At 50.9% G+C, this 26,837-nt stretch overlaps 1 protein-coding gene across 7 annotated transcripts in view; it reads right to left on the bottom strand.

Moving 5' to 3' along the window:
- The window catches only part of DPP6 (dipeptidyl peptidase like 6), a 1,045,929-nt gene that overhangs the window by 43,919 nt on the left and 975,173 nt on the right, over positions 1 to 26,837 (bottom strand). For 5 of the 7 annotated variants that reach the window (XR_006334937.1, XM_043872438.1, XM_043872440.1 and 2 more), the window contains exons 13-16: positions 23,364 to 23,486; positions 21,589 to 21,680; positions 20,760 to 20,807; positions 19,359 to 19,477 (exon numbers count right to left, since the gene is read on the bottom strand). Coding sequence is in view for 6 of the 7 variants with exons in the window: in XM_043872438.1 (XP_043728373.1) it covers positions 19,359 to 19,477; positions 20,760 to 20,807; positions 21,589 to 21,680; positions 23,364 to 23,486 (382 nt within the window). In the remaining variant the exon portion in view is untranslated. The remainder of the gene's footprint in view (positions 1 to 19,358; positions 19,478 to 20,759; positions 20,808 to 21,588; positions 21,681 to 23,363; positions 23,487 to 26,837) is intronic. The other 2 variants (XM_043872437.1, XM_043872442.1) reach the window with 1 other exon arrangement.

Genomic DNA, 26,837 nt, shown 5'->3' with positions numbered 1-26,837 from the left:
CTGAACAGCAGGAAGCTTTCACGTGTTCGTCACTGCTGCCTGCAATCCCTCCCTTCTGCCTGTCTCTGCACAGACCACAGTGGCCCAAGTCTCTCTAGACGGTCAGAATCCAACAGCACTCTGTTTAACTGCTATCCTTCCAACAGCTCCTATTTGCAGTTTCTTCTTACTTTGCATGTGATTCAACCCGACAAACATATATGGAGACTCTACCATGTTTAGGGAGCAGGGCCAGGTCCCAGGGATACGGGCAGAAGAAAACAGACATATCTGCCACCAGGAAGCTCAGAGGCTAGCAGAGGAAGACAGCCAGGCACAGAAACAGTCCCCGGAAGAAGGTACACCATTCTGGGGTCTGCACACGGACCCAGGAGTCAGGACGTGGTCTCCAGTCCTGTCTGGGTCAGCTCGGCCACCAGCTACTTGTGGTTCCAGTCAAGGGGTGTTTCTTACCTGGGTCCCAACTCTGGAATACAGGGTGGCTAAGGTCTATTCTTAATAAGAGGAACAGCAAAAATGATGACACCACCAGTCTGGGTGCCCATCAGGTGCAGGGCTGGGTGCTGCGGAGACCCTGCCTCACCTCACTGGCTCTGGGAGGCCGAGGCAGCTGGTCTGCACAGACATCAGCATGCTGTGATCGACTGCAGCCTCCCGTGAGATACAAACACGGACCCTGGGGAGGGGAGATGCTCCACACCTGTGCCCAGAAGGAGGCGCTGTTTTCAGCCTGATGGGTAAGGCGGGGAGGGGCAGGAAGTGGATGATGGAGAAGCAGGACCACCTGTCTGCTCCCTCTTAGCATCCCTTCCGTGTCATCCCCTTTCGGCTCGTCCTCGGACACAGGACATGCTTTGAAATGAGAGCAGATAATCATGTCCCATTGTAAATGCCTCTGTCAATCAGGTCATTTACTAAACACTCAATTCTCCATGTGTTCACCTATGGACACACTCATGTGCACACACCTAGACTCATGTGAGCAGCCACCTGTGAACACACACGTGCAGTCACAAAAATATTTATTAATATTATGAGTCTCTTTGCCCCTTCCTGAGATTTCTTACGTCCTTGATAGGTTAAGCATGTCTCAGCTGCTGCCCCTTTGCTCAAGCAGAAATTGCACAAAAACAGTTCTGTTTGCTCAGCCTTTGCTTACAAAGAGACAACTGCCATAAAAACAACATTTGGTCTTTTAAAAACTCCGGGTAGCTGACAGAGACTATTTTGGCTCAAGTTAAAAAAAAAAACCTGAGTTCCAAGTTTATGTTGTTTCCGAGTGGGAAAATAACCACACAGAAGCAAGCAAAGTCACAATCAACCCATAAGGTAGTTCTGGTCAATAAAGATCCTGCCGCCAGATGGGGAGAAATTCAAATTATAAACAGAAAAGCTTTGAAGTACATCACAGACTTGCAAACAGAAAATACTTATTTTTTCCATCTCGGTTGCCAGTCCCACTCATTTCAGAACATGAGTTTATACCTGCTCGACTGGATGGAGAGATGTGACAATTACAGATGAGAATAAAGTGATGAAAAATGACACAGTCTGGAAAGGAAAAAAGTTGTCAGACTAACAGGAAACCATAGAGACAGTGCTTGTCCTCATTGCTCTCATCTGTGTCCTCAGAGGAATTTGTGTGACGGATAATTCCCACCAGAAGCTAAACTCATGCTATATGAACAACAGAGACTCAGGCAGACTGGTGATCACCACCCAAATATCTCTTGAGCACGGATTAACGGTTCAAAGGCCAGCAGCCAGTTGGGTGAGCACAGGAAGGCTCCAGCCAGTGCAGAAGATGGGCCACGGCCCTGCTGGGCACAGCATCCGGATCTCTTTATTTGCCAGTTCATGAATTATGTATGCTTGATCACAAGGTTCATACACTGAGGTGATATTATCAGACTAATAAGCAGGGGGCGAGCCAAGCCTCACAGAACTACTGCAGAGAATGAAAATGTTTGTTTCCAAAGATGTTACTTCCTTGTCAACACTGCAGATGGATAATGTCGTGTTTGACTTTGAAACCTTGTTATCGCTGACATCGCGCGTGGGGTTTGGGGGTTCCCCTGCCATGCCTCGCAGCACTGAGTCCTGCTTCAATCCAGGTTCATGGGGCCCCTGGAAAGTGACCATAGGTCCCATGCAGCTGGGTAAGGAGCATCACGCAGAGGGCTTCACCGAAATCAGGGGTGGTTCCACCTGCTCACAAATGGTGGTGAAAAGTGTCACGTTAACCTTTCACATTCACACGTGACCTCTTGCTCGAGAATTACATGTCACATTTCAGGCACATGACAGGCAAAGTCGGAGAAACCATCCCAGTAACAAAATGGGAGGGGCCTCTGTATGCTCCCCAAAGTCAGCTAGTATCTTTGGGAAATCGATTCACAGAAGTGTTAGGTTTTAGGAACTATCTGCCTTTTGTTGTTATTCAGGCGCTCAGTCATGTCCAACTCTTTGCAATCCCACAGACTGCAGCACACCAGCGTTCCCTGTACTTCACCATCTTCTAGAGTTTGCTCAAACTCATTCATGTCCATTGAGTCAGTGATGCCATCCAACCATCTCATTCTCTTTCGACCCTTTTGCCTCTCACCTTCAATCTTTCCCAGCATCAGGGTCTTTTCCAATGAGTCAGCTCTTCACATCAGGTGGCCAAAGTATTGGAGTTTCAGCTTCAGCATTAGTCCTTCCAATGAACACTCAGGGCTGATTTCCTTTCGGATGGGCTGGTTGGATCTCCTTGATGTCCAAGGGACTCTCAAGAGTCTTCTCCAGCACCACAGTTCAAAAGCATCAATTTTTTGGCACTCAACTTTCTTTAAAGTCCAACTCTCACATCCATACATGACTACTGGAAAAACCTAGCTTTGACTATATGTACCTTTGTCGGCAAAGTAATGTCTTTGCTTTTTAACATGCTGCTTAGGTTTGTCATAACTTTTCTTCCAAGGAGCAAGCGTTTTTTAATTTCATGGCTGCAGTCACCATCTGCAACGATTTTGGAGCCCAAGAAAATAAAATCTTTCACTGTTTCCATTGTTTCCCCATCTATTTGCCATGAAGTGATGGGACCAGATGCCATGATCTTAGTTTTTTGAATGCTGAGCTTTAAGCTAGCTTTCTCACTCTCCTCTTTCACTTTCATCAAGAGGCTCTTTAGTTCCTCTTCGCTTTCTGCCATAATGGTGCTGTCATCTGAATATCTGAGGTTATTGATATTTTCCCCAGCAATCTTGATTCCAGCTTATGCTTCATCCAGCCCAGCGTTTCACATGATGTACCCTGCATATAAGTTAAATGAGCAGGGTGACAATATACAGCCTTGACGTACTTCTTTCCCAATTTGGAACCAGTCTGTTGTTCCATGTCCAGTTCTAATTGTTGCTTCTTGACCCGCACACAGATTTCTCAGGAGGCAGGTAAGGTGGTCTGCTATTCTCATCTCTTTAAGAATTTCCCACAGTTTGTTGTGATACACACAGTCAAAGGCTTTATTGTTGTCAATGAAGCAGAAGTAGATGTTTTTCTGGAATTTTCTTGCTTTTTCTATGAAAAATTTTCCAACAGATGTTGGCAGTCTCTGATTTCTGGTTCCTCTGCCTTTTCTAAATCCAGCTTGAACATCTGAAAGTGCTTGGTTCATGTACTGTTGAAGCCTGTCTTGGAGAATTTTGAGCATGACCTTGCTAGCATGTGAAATGAATGTATTCGTGCAGTAGTTTGAACATTCTTTGGTATTGCCTTGGGATTGGAACGAAAACTGACCTTTTCCAGCCCTGTGGCCACTTCTGAGTTTTCCAAATTTGCTGTCATATCGAATATAGCACTTTAACAGAATGATCTTTTAGGATTTGAAATAGCTCAACTGAAATCCCATCACCTCCACTAGCTTTGTAGTGATGTTTCCTAAGGCCCATTTGACTTGGCATTCCAGGATATCTGGCTTTAGGTGAGTGATCACACCATCATGGTTATCTGGGTCATTAAAATCTTTTTTCTATAGTTATCCTGTGTATTCTTGCCAACTCTTCTTAATATCTTCTGTTTCTGTTAGGCCTAAACCATTTTCGTCCTTTATTGTGCCTATCTTTGCATGAAATGCTCCTTTGATATCTCTAATTTTCTTGAAAAGCTCTCTAGTCTTTCCCATTCTATTGTTTTCCTCTATTTCTTTGCATTGTCCTCCTAAGAAGGCTTTCTTATCTCTCCTTGCTATTCTTTGGAACTCTGCACTCAGATGGGTATATCTTTCCTTTTTGCCTTTGCCTTTCACTTCTCTTCTGCCTTTGAGCTATAGCAAAACTTTCATGCCCCATATGCATCACCCTGGGTGAAGTTTTTAGATGTTTAGCATAATTCACAGAATACAAAGTATGAATGTGAAGGAAGGAGCTTAGTTTGATCAGTTTTGTGAGGTTAGGCAAACTACAAGAGAAATAGTGAAACTGGCTGTTGCATTCATCCCTGTGTGTGTTCGAGCTGGATCTGGACCAGGGTGGGGTCAAGGTTCTTATGAGTAGACTTCCCACAGCTCCTGTATTGTGCTGTCTCTCACACTTGTGATAATACTTCTAATTATCTGCTGGTACTGTGATCTGATAGTTCTGGGATGAATTTTAACCAATGTGATTAAGTTCTGATTGGAGCTCTAATGATACATTCATGTCTTATCTTTTCAACTATATGTGGAGCTTAGGAACCCATTTTATACAACTCTGTATCCCACAAGGAAAATGTACAGTGTCTTATTCAGAGTAAGTGGTCAATGGATATTTGCTGAATAAATGAAGGACAAACTATTCATGGACAAGATGTATGCCTTGGGAAACTGTGAGGTTCAGAGGCTGTGGCCTATTGTCTTGAATAATCTCAAAATTGCCAATTACCTTTTTTAGATGTTTGCTCTGGTTTTTAAAAAGTGCAAAAGATCACTTAGAGCTAAATTACATAACAAAGGTATTTTAAGTTTGATGATTACAATAACTGTCAACAATCAAGTCTATAATTAAGGGAAGAACTACAGATTTCTTGGGAGCCTGGTCCAAGAAGGTGATATTGCAAGAAATATAGTAAATTCTTCTGGGCAATAACCTCTTGTCAGAACAGCTGTGCGGCTTCCTGAGAAGCGTATTTATTTGGATGTACAAATTCAGAATGCAAAGAAATGAGACTTCTATTATAACCCCAATGACGACAGGCTACACTTTAAGTCTTCTTTTCTTTTGAACTTGATCAAGTCTTGACTCAGGCTGAAGGACTGTGGCCAGTGGGACTCTAACGCGCCCCTCGGTCTGCCTGCTTCTGCCCCCTGCGGCCCACCAGCCCGTGTCACTTCCCCTCGCCCCTCACAGTCAGTCCACGGAGTGTAAGCGGGAGTGATCGCCAAGAGCTGGGTGTGTATCCCGAGGGCAGAGGCCTCAGCTCTCGGTGCAGGATCTGTGAGCTGGGGGTGCCGCCTGACTGTGAGGTACCGGGGTGACCAGGAGTGGATCCCCTACGGTTCCTGACGCTTGGTGGATACAGAGCGTCCTGCTCTTCCTTTTGGACTCAAGGATGTAGAACAAGCAGACCACTTCTTTTAAAGGGAAGTAAAATCTACACTCAACTCTCTCACACTGTCATATCTGATTCCTCAGCAGGTCTCCTCAACTGCACCTGCTGAAGCATCTCCCGCCACCTCCCATTGCCATGGGAACACTTTCAGCACTTCCCTCCTCACCTCTGCCCAAGGATTCCCACAGTTTTGACCTTGGCACTCTTCTGATTAATACCCCGAGTCGCTCTCCAATCCCCACATGACAAAGTTGAAACCCTTGGCACAAAATCAAAGACCTGTTCAGACAGTCTCCTATCACCCAACACACACCTCCCCAATGCCTTGTCCTTTAGAAGAGAAGCTGCGTTGTTTCGCATCTTTGTGCCTGCTCAGCCCTCCTCCCCCTTGATGCCCTGCCCACCTAGTCTCCTCTAAACCTCTGCATTGCCTGCAAGGCTCAGCTCCAGCATCTTCTCTGTGATGCTTCCTCTGACTATTCCCGCTTTGGTAGAATCAGTGTGATAACAATAATAAGAATAGCAACAATGTCATAATTACACCATGATCACCACATCAGGCATTGTTCTAAGTGTTTTACATGCAGTGACTCCTTTAGACTTTAAAATAACCCTGTGAAGTAGGCACTATATCCCCATTTCACAGACAAGTAACTGAGGTACAGAGTCGCCTATGGTATTGCCAGGAATGACAGCAGACACAGTCCATTCACGTGGTTGCTCATGCACATATATTTCTCAGTTATAAAAGGCAGTGAACCTCAGCGTTCATCCTAGCAGCAACACTGGCTAGCTGAGTGGAGTCCTGCAGGTTACCTTTATTAGCTGGTCCTTAGCATCTTCCTCTTAAAAAGTTGTTCTGGAATCAAATGGTGATACGAATAAAAAGCCTAAAACATGTCAACATGTCACATGCCTCATATACAGGGGATTCCCAGGTGGCGCTAGTGGTAAAGAATCTGCCTGCAATGCAAGAGAGTTAAGAAACATGGGTTCGATCCCTGAGTTGGGAAGATCCCCGGGAGGAGGGCATGGCAACCCACTCCAGTATTCTTGCCTGGAGAACTCCGCGGACAGAGGAGCCTGGTGGGCTACAGTTCACAGGGTCACAAACAGTCGGACACGACTGGGCAACTGACACTTGACTTCATCCAGGTTCCAGGCTCCACGAATGATGATTCTTTCTCCAGTTAACAAATCAGATTTTACCTCTTAGCCCTGGATATCACGATCCCATGTTCACAGTATAGACAGGGGTTAGTTAAGAGCATAGACTCAAATCTTGTTGGAGCTCTCCCACCTACAGACAGGCAAACCTGGCATCGGAAGGTCCAGACCCCAGCCCAGATCATCCACACCCACTTCGGCCAGTCCTGAAGGCCACCTGGACTGCTACTGTACCCATAAAGTAAAGTCCTTTTTCCACAGGTATGTTCAGTGATAACCTTTGGTCATTTGAGCCTATTTTTTGCTCAGCTTGGAAACTTAAGAGCCCTCATTAACTGGCTACCACATACACCGATGCTGCCAGTCATCAGAAACCAGAGTGCAGGCAGCCCACCCCCAGAGGAGGTGCTTGACAAGCCGGCTCCCCTCTGTGCTCCTTTGCCCCCTCGGCCAGCTGGTAATTTTGCAGACGCTGGGCTACTTGAGGGCAGCCTTTGCCTTGCTCGTGTCTGCATGCCCAGCATTCAGCCCAAGTCTGGCACTTAGCAGGCACCAGAGAAAGACTTCCTGCCCGCAGTGGACAGGCCGGTCCCCTGTGGCCCACTGGGTGGTCTGACACATTCAGATGAGGCAGTTCGGACACTGATTTCAGCCGAGACACCAGGCTGCGCCCAGTGAATCACCAGAAACCTGACCCTGCAGCGGTTCTAGGAAGAGGCGCTGAAGCGCAGGGCTGCAGTGCCCTCTTGTGTCTGGGCTTCACCAGGGCTCAGTGCACTCAGGCCTGCAGAGGGGATTCTCGTGGAAAGCGATCAGCAATGCGACGGGTTTCCCCCAGCGCACGGGAGGTGACAAACGCGCTGTCACGGGCACCCAGATGTCTCCGGCACGGGTGAAAGGCAGACTCTGCTCCTGGCTCTGCCCCACGGGCCACACGCCTGTGGGGGAAGGGGCTGGGTGTCTGGGTGTCCTCATCTGTCACACGGGCGGTGGCTTTGCTGGTGGGAAGGGACAGGGTGAACGACTGACTTTTAGAGCAGCGTCCGGGCTCTGAATCCAGGCACTTTGGTCAGGGGGAGCCTCCAGAGTCTGTCGGTTCCCCGAGGTCAGGGCCAGTGGTGGTTCCAGTGACGTCCCAGGCACAGAGTTGGGGAATCCCTCAGGCTTCTCGCAGCCCTGCGCACAGGGTGGCACAGCTCTGACTCCAGGAGGGACCTTTCTGTTCACGCGTCTTCCCGCAGACATGAGCCCTGCAGGCGGGAACCCTCTAGGGCTCTTAGTGTCCCCCATAGCTGCTCATATCTGAGCCGCGTGGACCCGGGAGGGGAAGGCTGGAATGCGTCTTGGGGGGCTCCGGGTGGGGCGTGAGGGTGCCGTGACTCTCCTGGGAGGAAGACCAGCCAGGTTTGGCTTTTCCAGTCAGATGGTTTGCATTATACTTTGCAAGGCCTCCTAATCAATTATTCCACATGAGTTTCATTTGTGATAAAGGACAGACATGATGAATTCTTATTTTTTGTAAAGAAACACCAAAATCTCCGGCTAGCAGCTTATTCTGCACAGCTAAGGCTCTGGAGCTGGAAGGCAGGGCTCAGCTCCCCAGAGGCAGCCGCAGAGGGTGAGGGGACCCAGCTGTGGGTTCGAACCTGCAGGAAAATGAGCGGCAGAGACAAGAGGTTCCCAGTCTCTGCGAGCTTCCTTGTTGTGAAAAAGAAAACTGATAAAACGCGCCCACTCGCACTAAGTGGGAAAATCTCAACTGAACCTGTGAGAAGCCTCATTTCAAGAGACTGTTTAGAAAGAGCATGTTTTGCAACTTTCTAGGCGATCACTACCTGCTGAAATGAGGATATAAATTTAGCAGAGATTAGCACCGAAATGCAGAGAGGACACATAGGAGTCTTCTTAAACAGAATCAACAACCCTTCAGCAGGCTTTTCTTCTTGTTTTGTTCCTTCAAGAGAGATTTTTTTTTCTTTTAAAACGTCTACTCGTCTCTGCCTGTGTTCTCAGTGACTAAATCAGGGCCGTCTGGATTCCAGAGGCTTTATTCCAGAGCATCAAGGCCTGTATGTCAACCAGTGATTGAAGAAAGCTTCAAAGTGGTCCACGGGGACCACTCTGAATCTCAGGACCTGCTCTGGGCTGTGATGTGACGGGTGTGATCCGGAACCTTCAGGAACGTTCTCCTCAGTGGACAGCACGGCTTCCTCTTGTTCTCGGCGTGTCCGTTTCTTTCTGGATGGAGAGCCCCATAGTCCATGCTGCACGGTGAGAGCGAGGGGCCGGCAGCAAGGACGGTGCAGGAGCGGCAGATGGCCGGGAGGCCCCAGCGGGTCCGGGCGGGAGCCGCGGAAGGAAGGTCCTCCGGCCGCCCACCCTCCTATAGCGCCGGACCGAGCGCCCGGCCCCGCCCCAGGGGCAATGAGGCTGCTCACAAACGGGAGAGCCGGACCCGGGCGCTGGCCTCCTAGGTTCCCGGGCGGCGGTGCCGCGCGGTGTGCGCGTGCGTCCAAAATGCGCGTCCTACAGACACACGAGGGCAGAGGCGTCGCCCGGCACCGAGGAGAAAGCAACCTGATGACGTGTAAGCGCACAACCACGTGACTGAGTGCTGGCGAGGGGGCAGGAGAGGGGGCCCTCCTCCCTGTGGGCGGGAACGGAAGCTGGTGCAGCCCCCGTGGAGGAAAGTCTGGAGGTTCCTCAGAAAACTGGAAACAGTTACCACATGGATCCCGCAGCCCACTCCTGGCCTATACCCAGAAAATACTTTGAAAAGACACACCCCTGTGTTCACAGCAGCACTATTTACAACAGCCAAGACATGGAAGCAACCTAAGGGTCCATCCACAGATGAATGGATGAGATGTTATATATATACATACAATGAAATGACTCATCCATAAAGATAGTGAAATAATGCCACTTGCAGCAACATGGATGGACCTAGGGATTATCCTACTAAGTGAAGTAAGTCAGAGAGATAAACATCATATGATATCACATATGTGGAAACTAAAATACCACACAAATGAACTTATCTACAAAACAGGGACAGACTCAGAGAACAGACTTGCAGTTGCTGAAGGAGAGAGGGTGCGGGAGCAAAGGATTGGGAGGTTGGGATGAGCAGATGGAGGCAAACTGTTATATACAGAATGGATGAACAACAAGGTCCTACTGTTATAGCACAGGGAACTATACACAACATCCTGCAATAAACCATAAAGAATATGAAAATAATATATATGAGTGTAACTGAATCACTCTGCTCACCGAATAGCAGAAAGTAACACACTGTAAATCAACTATATTTCAATTTTAAAAAAAAATCACGTGACTGGCTTTTCATACTGGCACAGAGAATTCTGGAGTTGATGAGATATGAGAACCAATCTAGATCAAGAATTTCTCTGCCTCTCTATTTCTGTCTGAGAAACAACCTGCTTGAGGTGAAACAAAAGATTACTTTTAACTTATTGGAGCACCTCAAAGCTCCTGCTGGGACTGTGAAGCTGGGTGTTGGCTTAACTAACGGGCTAGACAAGCATGAAGGTGCTCCCTGCGGGCTTTGGACATTGGCGTGGCTGTGGTCACTTGTCCAAGAACTAACGGGGGTGAAGCTGCACTTCACAGGCTCCGGGAGATGCTACCTAAATGTAACCCAGAGAACAAGCCGTTTCCCAGCCGTGGAGACCGAGGCTCGGAGAGGCCGGGTGCCTGGGCTGGGGGGGCATGAGCTCCCCTCGCGCATGTGGTCCTGTCCTTGCGCTGTGACCCCAAGAACAGCCCAGGGGAGGGGGGCATGCCCAGGGCCGCCCTCACACACTCACACCCGGCTGCGCTCTCCCTGAGTCGCGCGCCTGCCAAGGCCACCTCGAGACTGGCTCCCTGCTACACTGAGTGGGCTTTCACTTCTCAGCAGTGGAGCCCTGTTTAAAACAGAGGTGGTGCCGAACTCCCATGCGTCAAATAGCCAACAGCTGTATTTTGTTAGTATAAACTCACTTTCTAAATTTACAGTGTAGTTTATAACTTCCCAATATAAAGTCAGTCTATAAAAAAATAGACTAAATGAATGAGAGAGTAGAGTTAAAGGAGAAGTTTTATTTCAGTCTCAACACCATTTCTCTATTTTCATTTGCACAGCTGGAGACTCTGTAAACACTGCCCGCACTCACATCGCTGCAGCTGGATCAAGGTTTCTCGCAGTGGCCTGGCCTCCTCAGACCTGCCTCCACTCACACGAGGCTTTCTCACTAGATACACGTGGCTGCACACCAGAAACCTGCTTGGTGTCTATCTTAAAATGTTAATGACACTATTACACATTCTGTTAAGTGAGTCACGCATGCATGCATGCTAACTCGATTCAGTTGTGTCCAACTCTTTATGACCCTTTGGACTGCAGCCTGCCAGGCTCCTCTGTCCATGGGATTCTCCAGGCAAGAATCCTGGAGTGGGTTGCCATTTCCTCCTCCAGGGGATCTTCCTGACCCAGGGATCAAACCTGGGTCTCCTGCAACTCCTGCATGCAGGTGAGTTTTTATTGCTGAGCCACCAGGGAAGCCCATTAAGTGAGTTATATGAGAAATGAGAGTCAGGCAAACATTAACCTACTGTCTGAAATTTAAATTCCTGAGCAGGGCGTGTGAGGTTCTGGAAACCTGGCCCCTCCCTGTCCTGCCTGGTGGCACCCCCACCTTATATGCTGTTTCCCCACCTTGTATGTCCACAAACCTGTGAGTCCGAGTCATGCTTCTGATTCTTGGTTAGACTCTTCCCTTTGTTCAGAACGCTCTGTTTTTTCTCAAGGCAAACTTCTTCCTCAAGAAGCCAGCCTGCTGGTGAAGCTCTTCCACTAGACACTCTTCCGGGCGTGTGCTTGTGAAATCGTGTGATGTTATTCAGCGCTACCTTACACTGCAGTGTTCACATGGATCCATGGATCCGTTCCCCTCAATCTGTCTTTCCAAAAGGACTTTCCACTATTCTCCTCATTAGACCAAAGCGAACTCCTCCGTCCCCCGCCCTCACGGCCTGCCCTGCCCTGCTCACCCCTCTTCTCTGAGTTAGAGGCTTTCACCTCTGGGAGGAGACCTGAGTGACACTGTCATGGGTGAGCTTGCGGGGGAAGAAGCAGGACGGAGCAGGGACCGAGTGAACGTCAGAGTCAAGAAGCAGTCGGTGTCGATTTCCAAGATGGAAAAAAGAAAAGGCGGTTTCGAGGCACAGCAGGAAGAGGTTTTTAAGAGAATCATCAAGAATATTAACAACTGTGCATGAAGCTTCCACAGGGCTGGCTGGTGTGAATCAGAGCATCCTTCAGGGAGGGGACAGCTGTGACAGCTTAGAAGACTGGGAAGGACCGTCCGGTGGCAAAGATGGAGCAAGAATAGAACACAGATGAGGGGAGGGTCCAGGCAGCTTTGCAACTTGGATTGGGACGTGCTCTGGGGTCTTTTATACAGAGTCGTGGGTGATGCTCCTGGAAGGCGAGTCCAGATGCCACCTAAGGAGCGGAGACAGCATCAGCAGGGTGGGGGAGGGCCTGGGCAGGATGGAGCACACCTCTTGCCCACTTGAGTGTGGTCTGTAGCTCCTGCTAGAAGCGCCAGGCAGACACAGCTCGGAGTTTCACCCGCCGCTGCTGATGCTCTCAGTGCGACGTCAGCCTGGCTCAGGACCGCGACAGTGACTGGGGTTACTGTCGTGGCCTCCGAGTCCATATTGCTCACGGCCCATCTCCCAACCTGCTCAGAACCCAGTTGCTTTCCCACCAATATCTCCCACTGCTTTTCCTACCATAGAGCTTGAGGCAAATATTAATATACTGGGTTGGTCCATAAAGAAGGCTGAGAGCTGAAGAATTGATGCTTTCAAACTGTGGTGCTGGAGAAGACTCTTGAGCGTCCCTTGGACAGCAAGGAGATCAAACCAGTCCATCCTAAAGGAAATCAGTCCTGAATATTCATTGGAGGGACTGATACTGAAGCTGAAACTCCAATACTTTGGCCACCTGATGCAAAGAAGAGCTGACTCAGTAGAAAAGACCCTGATGTTGGGAAAGATTGAAGGCAGGAGGCGACGGGGATGATGGAGAATGAGATGGTTGGATGGCATCACCGACTCAATGGACATGAGTTTGAGCAAGCTCTGGGAGATGGTGAAGGACAGGGAAGCCTGGTGTCCTGCAGTCCATGGGGTTGCAAAGAGTTGGATATGACTGAGCAACTTACTAAACAAGACATTTAAACATAAATGTGAATGATAATTAGATATTTACAGATGTGAGTGCCTTGTTGGAGAGAAGACTGCTGACACCAATGGTAATGACTCAGATGCTGCTGCTGCTGACTTGCTGTTGAGGGCTGTGTCATAGTTGAAAGTAGGGTTGGACAACCAAAAAAAGAAAATCTGAGGTACACAGGCTGATGAAAGTTGTCTTGAAAGTGAAGTGTCAATATGCCATGATTTAAAATTTATGACCATTTTAAAATTTTTACATAGATTTTTTTGTTGAAATAATGTTTGGACTATATTAAGTAAATTAAAATATAGTATCAAAACTAGTATTACAGTTTCTACTTTTAAAATATAACTAGTAGAAAACTTCAATTATCTACGTGGTTCATATTAAATAGTGTGTTTTTATTAAATAGTGCTTGTCTGAAGTTTACGATCGTAAGCCTGATTGCAAAAGGTATTTTTCTGACTTCAAATGCAGTATATAATATATATTAGAAAAAAACTCTTGTCTGGAAAAAGTAGAATTTATAACCATTTAAAACTGAGGTATGGGACTTCCCTGGTGGTGCAGTGGGTAAGACTCTGCCTGCCAATGCAGGGGACACTGGTTTGACTCCTGGTCCAGGAGGATTCCACATGCTGCGGAGCAACTAAACCCAGGTGTCCCAACCACCGAGCCTGTGCTCTGGAGCCCACAAACCGTGACTACTGAGTCCACGTGCTGTAACTATTGAAGCCTGCATGCCTAGAGCCCGCGCTCTGCAGTGAGAGAAGCTGCCACAGCGGAGAGCAGCTCCCACTTGCCACAACTAGAGAAAGCCTGTGCGAAGCAGTGAAGATGCAGCACAACCCAAAATAAAGAAGTTTAAAAAAAAATTCTTAGAATGGATGTATATGTAACCTTTTCTCTGGAAGATGGGTTGGTTGGAGGTACACAGACACCTCTCTGGATCAAAGAGCCCAGGGGAGACATTTTAGATTTTCTCCCTAAACCATAACTATGATATTCTGGAGTAATTACATGCATAAAGCACATATATATTGATTATTGTAACACAGATGTATTTTATTTGGTCAGCGTTCAACACATCCCACCAGAAAGCATCAGAGAAGACAAGGGGTCTTGGATGGAGGGGGTCATGTAGACATTGGCTTCTTTTGTTGTTTAGTTGCTAACTCATGTCCAACTCTTTGCAACCCCATGGAGATCAGCACAGGAGGCTTCCCTGTTCTCCACTATCTCCTGGAGTTTGCTCAAGTTCATGTCCATTGAGTCAGTGATACTATCTAACCATCTCATCCTCTGCCACCCACCTCTCCTTTGCCTTCAGTCTTTCCCAGCATCAGGGTCTTTCCCAATGAGTCAGCTCTTTGCATCAGGTGGCCAAAGTATTGGAGCTTCAGTTCAGCATCAGTTTTTCCAATGAATATTCAGAATTGATTTCCTTTAGGATGGACGGTTTGATCTCCTTGTTGTCCAAGACACTCTCAAGAGTCTTTTCCAACACCACAGTTCAAAAGCATCAGTTCTTTGGTGCTCAGCCTACTTTATCATCCAACTCTGTTATCCGTACATGGCTATTGGAAAAACCATAGCTTTGACTATGTGGACCTTTGTTGGCAAAGTGATGTCTTTGCTTTTTGATGTGCTGTCTCGGTTCGTTGTAGCTTTCCTTCCAAGGAGCTAGAATCTTTAAATTCGATCCCTGGGTTGGGAAGATCCCCTAGAGAAGGGAATGACTACCTACTCTAATATTCTTGTCAGGGAAATCCCATGGACAGAGGAGCTTGGCGAGACTACAGTCCATGGGGTCACAGTCAGACATGACTGAGTGACTAACATTTTCAACACTCCTGAGAGGGAATAAAATCAACTTTTGCCTGAGAGAAACCCTGGAGGGTGTATAGGAGGTCATTGGGCAGCCAGGCAAAAGTATGGATGTGTGGAACACTGAGTGTAGGGTACTCTAAGCAGATCTATTTGTGATAAGAGTATAAATTACAAGGAGTCAGACATGGGAATATGGGCGTTGAGTATTAAACTATAAGAATGTACTTTTAAACATGTAAGAAGCTGGACAAGTATTGGGTTATTTCCATTACCTATCTCAGGGTCTTTGAGAAGACCCACTAAGCATGTAAACTGAGGCTTACTGGCTTACCTTAGATTAGATCTGATCTCATTATAAGACGCTATATCATAATACAACCTTTTGGATGCAGCTGGCTTCATTGCCAGGCCCCAGAGATCTGGAAAAGAATCTAATCCCTACATTAAATATGCAAGTGAGTTTCCACAAAGTTCTACTGAACATGGTTTACACATGGACCTCATGGAAGTATTCAGTGATCGCCTAAAACCCATGCCATTTAGATATAAATACTGACAGTGATAGATGGGATCCAGCCATGTACGAGTGGATATAAGCATTACAAACATTTCTGAGTGTCTACTTACTTATATTCTATTTTAGTCTATGTTTAATCTAACAGTGTGCAAAGGTATAAAAATAATGTATATATTTGAAAGTGGTCACATAAAAATTAAAAATTTAAAAATTATAAAAGTGGCAATCTTTTGAGAAACCGCAGAGGAAATGTTAATGAAAAATTAGAGGAGAAAGTACATGATGATGAGATGAAACTCTACAACAAGGAAGATGGACAGAATCTACTACAGCAGCAAGAAGATCCAACCAGTCCATCCTAAAGGAAATCAACCTTGAATACTCATTGGAAGGACTGATGCTGAAGCTGAAGCTCCAATACTTTGGCCACTTGATGTCAAGAGCCAACTCATTTGAAAAGACCCTGATGCTGGGAAAGATTGAAGGTGGGAGGAGAAGGGGACAACAGAGGATGAGATGGTTGGATGGCATCACTGACTTAGTGGACATGAATTTGAATAAATTCCGGGAGATAGTAGAGGACAGAGGATTCTGGTGTGCTGCAGTCTATGGAGTCACAAAGAGTCAGACAGGACTCAGCAGCTGACCAACACCACCAACAAGGAGAACTACTATATGCCAGAGGACTGATTAAACAGAAGTTCTGACTGCAAGCTATTGATGAGCTGTGATTAGTCATCATGGGGTTACACCACTGGGCACTGCAGTGTAAGCTAAGGTGACAGACCCATATCAGATAAGCTTACCAGAAACCATCATAATGGAAGGTCCACGAAAAGGAAGGACAGGTTTACATGGGGCTGCCACTGTTTCACAGTGGCTATGACACCCAGCCCATATGTATGGATGTGGGGTGAGCTTGCATCTGCTCCAACTGGGCCTCTATTTCAGTGGCTAGGGTCCACCTTGAACTAGTTAGTAAATCCTCTGACCACAATCCCTGACCAAGATGAACATCTGTGGTTCCTGACGTGATGGGCCAGACACTTCTGAGCCCGGGAGCATCCACAGACTTTCCTTTCCCAATTCACCCAAGAGAATCGTCCAGCTGCCCTTACATTTCCCCTCAGCCTTAAAAGGAGAGATTTTAGTTGCTGTTCTGCTTGCATCTGAGAAGCTAAGTTGACCTACATAGTAGAGTCCTGTAGCAGGGGAGGAGCAGTAAAATGCTGCTCAGAGGTTTACAAAAGTGGTCCAGCGGTTAAGAGTCTGCCATGCAATGCAGGGGACGTAGGTTAGATCCCCGGTTGGGGAACTAAGATCCCACATGCCATGAGGAGCAACAGAGCCAGCACGCTACAACTAGCGTCTGTGCACCACAACCAAAAATCCTGCAGGACACAACGGAGATCCCAGGTGTCGCAACCGAGACTCGATGCAGCCAAATAAATACATAAATAAATAAAGTCTATCAGAGTGGCTTTGGAGTGTGGAAGAAGCCAACAGGAGAGGGTGTGGAGTTTAATAAACGCTGCTGTGGGCTACACACGGGTCTACTTTTATATCTACTGGGCTTCCCTGGTGGCTCAGATGGTAAGGAACCTGCCTGCAATGCAGGAGACCTGGGTTCAATCCCTGGGTCGGGAAGATCCCCTGGAGAAGGGAATGGCAACCCACTCCAGTATTCCTGCCTGGAGAATTCCATGGACAGAGGAGACTGGTGGCCTACAGTCCACTGGGTCGCAAAGCATCAGACACGACTGAGTGACTAACACTACTTTCCAATGATTCAAAGAGTCCTGAGGTGAAAACTCCACGATCAGTTAAGTTTCTTAATAAGATGCAGCAGGGGGTGGAGACCAGGTCAGATGGTCTCTGAGGCCTCCTATCCTTCAAACTCTACAAATCAGTTCTGTCACTAGTGGGTCCAGGCATGTGTGTGGGGAGGGACGCTCGTCCTTCTGAAGCTGAGCTCACAGGGGTCTCAGGGGCCGAGTCGTGTCTGTGACCTGGGATGGCCCTACTGCCTGTCTGCTTCTGTTTTCCTTCACAGTGGCCACTGAGGAGCCATCTCCTCACCCGGAATGTCCACAGACCACCATACAGGCAGCTTTATAAAGAAAACAAGTCCCTGGACTGGCTGGAGCATAAACATAAAGAGAAACGTTACTCCCCACTCGGGACGGACGCCAGCAGGAGGACAGGAAATTTGCACACAAATGACTGTCCAGTGACCTCCACCCACTGTCCAAGGGGCCTCCCAAGGTGGGCGCCATTGTTACATCCACCACCCGCACATGGGAGCTTCCGCGCCCAAACCCAGGGCCACAGACTCCTGGGAGAGCCATTCAGCTTCAACCCTGGGTGCGAGTCCACGGCACTGGACAACAAGAGGCTGCCGTCCTCACACGGGGCCCTTGCCATTGAGCTCTGGTGTGAGAAGACCCCGCGGAACCTAGCAGAAGCAAACACTGGTGAACGTTCAGTTCAGTTCAGTTAGTTCAGTCGCTCAGTCATGTCCGATTCTTTGTGACCCCATGGACCGCAGCATGCCAGGCTTCCCTGTCCATCACTAACTCCCAGAGCTTGCTCAAACTCATGTCCATTGAGTTGGTGATGCCATCCAACCATCTCATCCTCTGGGGAATGTTAGCAAGAACCCAAGAACGAGACCCAAACCATGACCACTTTGGCCAGGGACAACACAGAGCCTTAAGCCCCCAGCTCACTGTCTGCCTTGATTTTAAACCTATTTCTGGAAAACGACATCTGCCTTCTTTTCTAGACCTTCCTTGAGGGAGGCTCTGTCACCTTTCCCATCCAGCCATTATTTCTGGGACTTTCTCTGTAGGTCGACTTCCATTTCCCTTCTGTATTTCATCACGACCTTCCACACCGTAAGGCCACATCCTCCCCTAGAGGTAAGGTGTCAGATCTCTGGTCCTGCAGCTCTGGTCCTTGTCTCCCGCTCCTGGTGGGTCTGCTGACCATACTCCCTAGTCTCTGTGCTCTGTGCATCTCTGCATGTCCCCAACACGTAATTTCACAAAGGTCCTGCCCTGGGGCGACAGGTCCTGATGGGAAAAGAGGAGTCTGGTAGGATGCTTCAAGGGGATTGGGGCCTAGAGTTGCATTTCAGATCCCCCCCACCACCAACATGCAATTTTCTCCCATCACATCGTCCACGGACCATGTCTGGGACTGAGCTTGGGTGATGAAGGGGCTGAGATTTCAGATGATGATGCTGATACAGAGAGGATGAGGTCTCGAGCTGCTGAGTGGCCATCAGGCTATCACAGCCTGAAGAAGGCTCCTCACGCCTCAGCCGTGACCCTGGGATCGAGTTGTTCCTGGTGTGTGTGTGTTTCTGCGCTCACTGTAGGTTCCTCCCATGAGACGATCTCAGTAGATCAAGCTCTTCCTTGAGACATATTTTGTTACAAATTTATTTGTTATTTCTTACCTTTCCATGGGTTCATATCTTATCTTTCCAAGAGATGAGGAAAAGACACAAAGATATTTCTTTGTGTCCATGATGGGACTTGGCCTGCTGTTTTGTATGTGCTGACCAGTGTGATCAAGAACTTTTTGAAGTGTGGGATAAATTATCCATGGAAATTAATTTTCCCTGGGGTCCTAGGAAAATAATTTTTTTTTTTCTGGGTTCTTTTATATCTCAATCTTTACATATACTTGATTATTTTTGAAACTGATTCATCACCTTTTTAGATGACCTGCGTCCATCCATGTGTAAGATAAATATTTTTTTGAAAAGGAAAATGTAGGTGAATTTTAAGATTAACCAGCATAGCATGTGGAGAACACTCTGATAAGCTGTAACCCTTTATAAGATGTAAAACATCAGGAATGCTCCAGACAGAGGTGATCCAGGAACACTGCTCGGTGAGCCGACAATGCTCAGCTGGCGGCCCTTCCTGTTCGGGGGTCCTGGAGCTCCTGGAGGGGGGTACCTGCTGGTCCCCACAGCAGCTAAGAACGACGCATGCCCGGATGGTGGCGGGAACTCACCTTCGCACTTGAGCAGGAAGAAGTCTGCACCGGGGCTGAAGGAGGCGCTGAAGTAGGTGCAGTTGTCCACCAGGTCGCAGGACAGGCACTGCCGGTTGAAGCTGCCCACTGTGCTGGCGCTGCGGGTGGGTGGGGGGGCGGACGGGGGTGGTCACTGAAGGCCAGACCCTCAGCCCCAGCCCTTGAGTGCCCCGCCAGCTTCTCCTACAGGGGACGTCTGGGGGCGCTGTCCCTCTGCCCATCTCCCTGCTGAGACCCCCCTGGATGCCATGTCGGGCTTGGCTGTCATGAGCCCCCCCCCAACCCCCGCCCTGCCGCGCCACGGGCACGGCTGCTTCTGGGGGTCACCCCGGTGGGACGAGTCCTGGTGGGAGAGTGTGGGGTGTTGTCTCCAGCGCTGGGTCCCTCTGAGCAGGTGGCCGGCGCTCTGGGAGCAGGATCTACGCGCTCTGGGGTCTTTCACTCCCCTCGGAGCGCCTGCCACCGCGGCAGGGCAAGGTGGGGGCTCTCGAAACGGCAGCGCTTGGGCTTCGGGCTCCCCCACGACCAGCGAGAGGGCGGGAGGGGGCTCCTCGCTCAGGGGCCGAGAACAGGAGCGGGCGACCCGCACCTGTCACTCCGGGCCTCGCTGATCAAGCACGATTTCACGCCCCGAAGGCTTAACCAACAGGTGTTATCAGAGGCTAGACACCGAGGTGCCTTCCAGAAGCCTGGAAGAAGTCCCGGTCTGAGTTGCTGGCACAGGAAGGGTCTGGACGAGAAAACCGTCCACCGAACCGAAGACCTTTTGGTGGGGAGGGGGCGGCGTCCTGACGGGACAAGTCAGAGGCAGGTGGGCGGCCAGCCTCCATCACGCTTTGCTAATTTGGGGGCGGGACGGATGGGATTATCCAGGTGGACAAGCAGAGGTGACTCGTCCACGGAAAGAAGTGGGCCTGTGACAGCAGGGATGTGCCCAAGTTTTCTCAGGCTCTGAAGGGACCCCCCCTGTGCAGCCCTTACTCTGCGGATGGAGGGGGCGGCCGTGCACCTAACAGGGCGGGGGGCAGGCACCGGCTCCGTCCAGGCCACCGGGCCTCACACCGCGGAGTCCCCTTAGGTGACCCTGAGCCTGCGGCAGGAACCAGCGGCCACCTCTTACCCTTCTGGAAAGCATAGCGGGGGTGGTGACGGTGCCTCACTGTTGGGGCAGAGGGTGGGCGGGGCTGTGGGAGAGGGCGGGCGGGGGCGGGGTTGTGGGGGGAGAGAGCGGGCGGGGGGGCGGGGTTGCGGGGAGAGAGAGGGGGCGGGGTTGTGGGAAAGGGCGGGGGCGGGGGGCGGGGTTGTGGGGAGAGAGAGGGGGCGGGGCTGCGGGGAGAGGGCGGGCGGGGTTGGGGTTCGGGGCGCGTCGTGGGGCCGCACCTGTATAGCTGGCGACGCCTCGGCAGGTCCTCCGTGCTGAGGAAGTAGCTGTGAAGACCAGCGGGGGCGCAGCGGTTAGCTGGCTTTGGGGCAGGTTTGTACTTGGCACGCCAGGCCCGTCCCCCGCCGCCCCCCGGGGGTCCTGCGCTGTTCAGGGCCCACAGTTGGCAAGTTCCTGCCCGGGGCCAGCTCCCCGTGGGCAGGGAGGGGACGGCCACACTCCCACGGGCTGACGGCGCCGCGCCCGGGCAGACCTCCGCTGGCCAGGGTGTGCCCGCACCGCCCAGAGCTCGGCCGCGGGGCGCACAGCTGGGACTCCCTTCACAGGACTAACCCTCTGGAGGGCCAGGGCCGGGAGCCCAGACACGCAGCCCGCCTCCACGACTCCTCGGCCCAGGCCCGCCCGGGACCCCACGCGGGAACGCAGGCTCTGGTCCAGGAGCGGGCGGGGTGATGGCGTCCCCCTTGGCCCCCCCCGACGGCCTGAGTGGAGCCCGAGCTCCTGATGTTACCGGCCTGACAGTTTGGAGGAAGTCCCGAAACTTCTTTCTGTCTTGGCCCGTCTCTCTTACAAGCGGGGGAAGCAGTGAACCTTCACTGGGGATGCAGTTGGCTCCCCGACCCCCAGCCCCGAGAGCCAGAGGAGACTCAGGGACCCCGCATGGCTGGCCCCTGTTCCCGGGCCTGCAGGCTAGTCGCTAGGACCCGGCGACTCCGGACGTGGCGTGGTGGGAACTAGGGCCTTGAGATGCCCGCCCTCCGGGAGGGTTGGGCCGAGGGCCGTTTGAGCGGGGAAGGATGGGGGGCGGCAGGGCGAACGCTCACTCACATCTGACTCCGCTTCTCGTCGTAGGACAGGATCTTGGTCACGTCCCAGTCCCCGGAGGTGATGGACTGGATGTTGTCGTTGCTGCTGTTGGGCTGCAACACAGGCAGGGCGTGAGGGGTTGGGGAGGGGGCTGGATCACAGCCTCCCTTCTCAGCCCGGGGCCCTCAGACACGAACTGGTGAGGAGGGCCTCCCTGGGGTGACCCCTCCTCTGCCCCCACCCTGGCCTCGTGTGGCCAGCCCCGATTCTCTGAGTGCTGCTGTGACGGGGCAGGACGCCTGGCACGGCGCTGACCAACCAGCGACTAGATCGCCAGCGACTCCCGCCGGCAGCTCTGCGCCTTGACCACCAGCGTTTCACAGGCTGGGGAAGGTGTTCCTTCACAGCTTGTGAATCTAGTTAGTGGGTCATCACTGTAGGGGGATGAGGCGAGAGGAGAGAAACATGGGGAAGTGGATAGACAGGGCAGGGAAAGAAAGAATAAAGCTGGGAAGGGAGGGGGCGGGAGGCAGGGAAGGGCACCCTGGCCCTTGGTCATCATTGCTGTTGGTCTCAGGGATGGTCTGAAGGCGTTTTCCTGCATGTTGCACATTTGCACACACGGTCTGCCCCCAAGGGCCTCCCAGAGCAGAACGACTGTGACAGTTTAAACCATAACACATGGAGAAAGACGTGGATGTCCCCACAGGGCTGGGATGTGAGACGCAAGGTGTGAGCCATGGGTGCCCTGGGAGCGGGAACCCCAGGGGTGGTCTCAGGATGAGGGACAGCCGGTGGGGGCAGGGCCTGTCGGGAGAAGCGGGGGGCCAGGAGACCCACAGGGCAGTGGGGGCCGAGGGCCCCCGGGGAGGAGCCCTACTGGGGGTATGTGCTTCCTGCTGGGTGACTAGCAGGCACCCAGCCCTGGAGCCTGCCCTATCAAGGCTACTCCATGGGGCATTCTTGGAAGTTTTCCTTGGAGGTTATCTTTAGGGTCATACCATGAATAGGAAACTACTTTACACTCATGGGATATTTTTGATAATTTTTTAAAAAACAATTTCATTCACATGTCCTGATCCTGAACAGTTCTGGACCTGCTTCAACACGGACCTGCCTGCCTAGGCCTAGGGTGGTGCAGATGGGAGGCCAGCACCCCTCGCCTTCCTCCTGAGTGGGGTCCCTGAAGGGCAGCCTTGGGGAGCACCCTGCGGGGAGGGGACAGGCCCTGGGTGCTCCCCCTGCAGGGGGTGGACTCACTGGCAGCCTGCTCTGTCTAAACGCACTGTATTCAGCTACCATGTTCCCTAATCAGTGACCCTTTGCCCTTTGCCCGCAGCTCCAGCGCAGGCAACAGCAGGTGACTCTGGCTGACCATGGAGATGGGACGCCCTGGGGGCCGCAAGGGCATGGGGGCCGGCCCTCGGGACCCAGAAGAGGGAGGCCAGGCTGACCGGGCAGACCAGCGAACACAGCGGTCCACGTGCCCTGGGCTCAGACCCAACAAAGTGCCCGGGGTCTCCCCTGATGTCATCAGAAGCATCACTCCTGTTGTGTTCCTGAGCAGCAACAGGCGGCAGGAACGCCACCTCCACCCGCTCAGAACGGCTGGCTCATCAGGGCCCTCTCTGGCCCCATGGGGGAGCCACCTTCCAGTTTTGGGGCCCTGCTCCCCTCTGCACACCTTGAAGGTGACAAGTGCACTCAGCCCTGGCCCCTGGGGGCCAATCCCACTCGCTGAGCAAAAACTGGGGAGGCTCACCGGGGAGGGGGCTTACCTGGGAGGGGGGGCTCACCTGGGGGGGGCTCACCTGGGAGGAGGAGACGGTGATGTGGTAGAACTTCCCCTGCCCACCCTGCGGGATCGCTCGGACGAAGAAGAACTTCCGGCCATCCTTGGAGAATACCGGCTCTTCATTCTGCGGACAGAAGTCATTGATTAAGTCTATAAACTGCTTCATTTGGTTTCGAGAGGTTGAACTAGGATAAAACACGTCTTGAGATACACTTCTATGTCATTTCCAATGAGAGATACAGTGGAAGGGATAAAGTCTGTGTGGGGCCTTTTCTCTCCTTGTGAATCACGCGTTAAACCTCCAGCTTCCTAAAAGAAAGTGGGGAATCCAGAGACAACAGCTCAGCACTCAGGAAGTGCAGGGTCGGGCTCCCCACTCACCTGGGGCCACAGAATCCGGGGAGCCCTGAAAAATTCTCCAGGGGTGTTTGCTAAACCATTAAAAAAAACTGAAATATAGTTGCTTTACAGTGTCATGTGAGCTTCAGGGGTATAGTAAAATGATTCAGTTATGTATGTGTGTGTGTGTATCTGTACATATATAGATAGATATTTCAGATTCTCTTCTATTAGAGGTTATTACAAGACCCTGAACACAGTTCCCTGTGCTGTACAGTTCAGGTCAGTTCAGTCGCTCAGTCACGTCCAACTCTTTGTGACCCCATGAACCGCAGCACGCCAGGCCTCCCTGTCCATCACCAAATCCCGGAGTTTACTCAAACTCATGTCCATTGAGTCGGTGATGCCATCCAACCATCTCATCCTCTGTCGTCCCCTTCTCCTGCCTTCAATCTTTCCCAGCATCAGGGTCTTTTCCAATGAGTCAGCTCTTTGCATCAGGTGGACAAAGTATTGGAGGTCCTTGTTATTTTATATACAGAAGGATGTATATGTTAGTCTCAAACTCCTAACTTATCCCCGCCCCCTTTGGTAAACATAAGTTTGTTTTCTATGCCTGTGAGTCTATTTCTGTTTTGTAAAGAAGTTCATTTCTATCATCCACGGAGTTAGCTATCATAATTCTGAGGAAGCACAAATCTGATTTTGCCTAAAAATGAATTCTATTCTTTCCATCCTTTGACCTTTTGCTCAATAAAATCCACCTCATACTGAATAGCCCACCATGGAGACGAGAAAAAAGAAAGGGAGAAAAGCCCAGCAAACAAGGACAGACTCTGTGTGTGCTACGACGTGGGTGGAGCACAGCGATCTCCGGGTCTCACTGTGCTTCTCAGCTGCTGTTTGAGGAGCGGGGCGCTCCCCATGCCCATTCAGTAAGCGGCACATGTTTGCCTGGATCCTCTGTCACTGTTGGCTTCTCAGGGGGCTCAGAGGTACAGAATCCGCCTGCTAATTCAGGAGACTCAGGTTCCAGCCCTGGTTTTGGAAGATACCCTGGAGGAGGGAATGGCAACCCACTCCAGTATTCCTGCCTGGGAAATCCCACGGACAGAGGAGCCTGGAGGGCCATAGTCTACAGGGTTGCAAACAGTCGGACACAGCTATGCACGCACGCGCTGTCTCTTTCCCCTGGAGACAAAACCAGCATTCCGTTTTCCCTGGGGGAGAGAATTCCAGGCTGGACTCAAAGCCGGCGCCTGGAGCGTGTGCCTGCATCTTGGTTTGCCCCCCACCCTAAAAGCTGAGGGGTCCTGCTTGGTGCCCAGCCACCTCTCCTCAGGTTGGCGGTCGCCTGGATGGGCAAAAAGGGATTTTGCTTTGGGGGGGTGACACCCCAGCCTCTGCAAAGCTGTAGATTGAAGGTTTCCAATTAGTCGGCCACAACATCCATTTTCTGATTCGAGGAGATCCATGCTAAGGCAGAGGGGAACAAATGGTAAATAAACCCCAGCTGGCAGGAGGAGAACTCATTTCCCCGCGGTGAATGAACACATGCAAATGTGATATGCCCAGAGAAATAAACCAACATGTGATTAAAGTGACATTTAATCTTCATGAATATTTGCAGTAAAATGAAACCTCTAATCTGCAAATATTTATTTTTCTATTTAGGGTTGGAAGCATGGTATTTAAAAATAGAGGCGACGGAAAAACCCAGCCGTAAATCTGGCTTTTTACAAGCACCTTTATTTGCCAACCGCAGGATGGATACCACAATACTGCATCCGTTTTCTGGGGGGAAATGTCTGCACTTTTGGCAGAGAAAAAATACTATGAGTAAATGTAATAAATTATTAATCCTGGCCCGAAGCCTTGCTTTCACACTAAGGCCCCACGCATCGCCATGTCACCTTTACATCCATCCTGGGAACATTCCTCGGCGGGAACGGGCAAGGCCAGCCCTTGAACCTCGCTGAGACCTGGTTTCTCACGTAGCAGGTGTATCTTCAGTGGACAAGTGCAATGACTTTTGACCAGGAGTGTGCATGTGTGCTGAGTTGCTTCAGTCCGACTCTGGGACCCCACGGACTGTAGCCCGCCGGGCTCCTCTGTCCATGGGATTTCCCAGGCAAGAACACTGGAGTGGGTTGCCATTTCCTCCTCCAGGGGATCTTCCTGACCCAGGGATCAAACTGGGAAGGCAGGGGCGAGGAGGGGACCCTCTGACCCTGGCTTCCCCACAGAGCTTTGCCCTTGAGGAGACAAACTGCACTCCGCTTCAGTTAAGTCCATCCCCCCTCCTCCGGCTCAGACAGGAACTGCCCGTGGTGGGAGGCCTGGCGCCCCGCAACCCCGCTCCCCGCCTGTGATGGCCAAGCCCTTCCACGCCCCAGGCACAGGGTCTAGGACTCCACCACGTCCCCCGCTTTGGGACCCAGGCACCCTCTCCCAGTCTTCACTGAGATATCTTGGAGACTGCTGCTCCAGCAGATTCATTCCTTACAAAGTCCAGGACGACACAAATGAAAACATGTTCATAAAAGCAAACCCTCCATGGCTTTGGGCACGTTCATGATGTGGCACACCCCCCATTGGGTTTCCATCTCCCGGGGGGAGCCCGGAATCCATCAGCTGCTCCCCTGCCTCCAGCGTGCCAACTGCTGCAGCCCCCCGCTTCTTGACTCTGTCATCCCGGGCATCTCAGGGACGTGGAGTCACACGGCGGGTGGCCCCGGTCACTCGGCGCTGTGCCCTCGGCAGCACGACCCACACCAGCCGCAGGGCAGGAACAACCCAGATGCCATCACTGAAGAGCAAAGTGAGCTTTGCCCACCCGGTGACCTGTTGTTCAGCTGTGAAGCAAGTGGAAGTGGTGGGCGTGAGTTTTTGAGATCCACAAAGCACGGTGTCTGGCATGATCCCCTATTAGTGGAACAGATGACTTTACGCAGATAATGAATTTTTCCCCCGCCTCTTTTGCTTCAACCACTCGGGCGTTTTGTGTGATTTTCAGAGGCATGTCACAACACTACGTCTGGTGCTTGTGCTCGATCATTGGTCCAGGTGGCACTCGAGAACGTCTCAGCTCCCCAGTGAATACTTTAGGACGCCTGAGCACAGACTCATTATGGGT

Source organism: Cervus elaphus, chromosome 18 (assembly GCF_910594005.1).
Source record: "Cervus elaphus chromosome 18, mCerEla1.1, whole genome shotgun sequence".
Lineage (NCBI taxonomy): Eukaryota > Metazoa > Chordata > Mammalia > Artiodactyla > Cervidae > Cervus > Cervus elaphus.
This window is presented reverse-complemented; position numbering and strand designations above follow the sequence as displayed.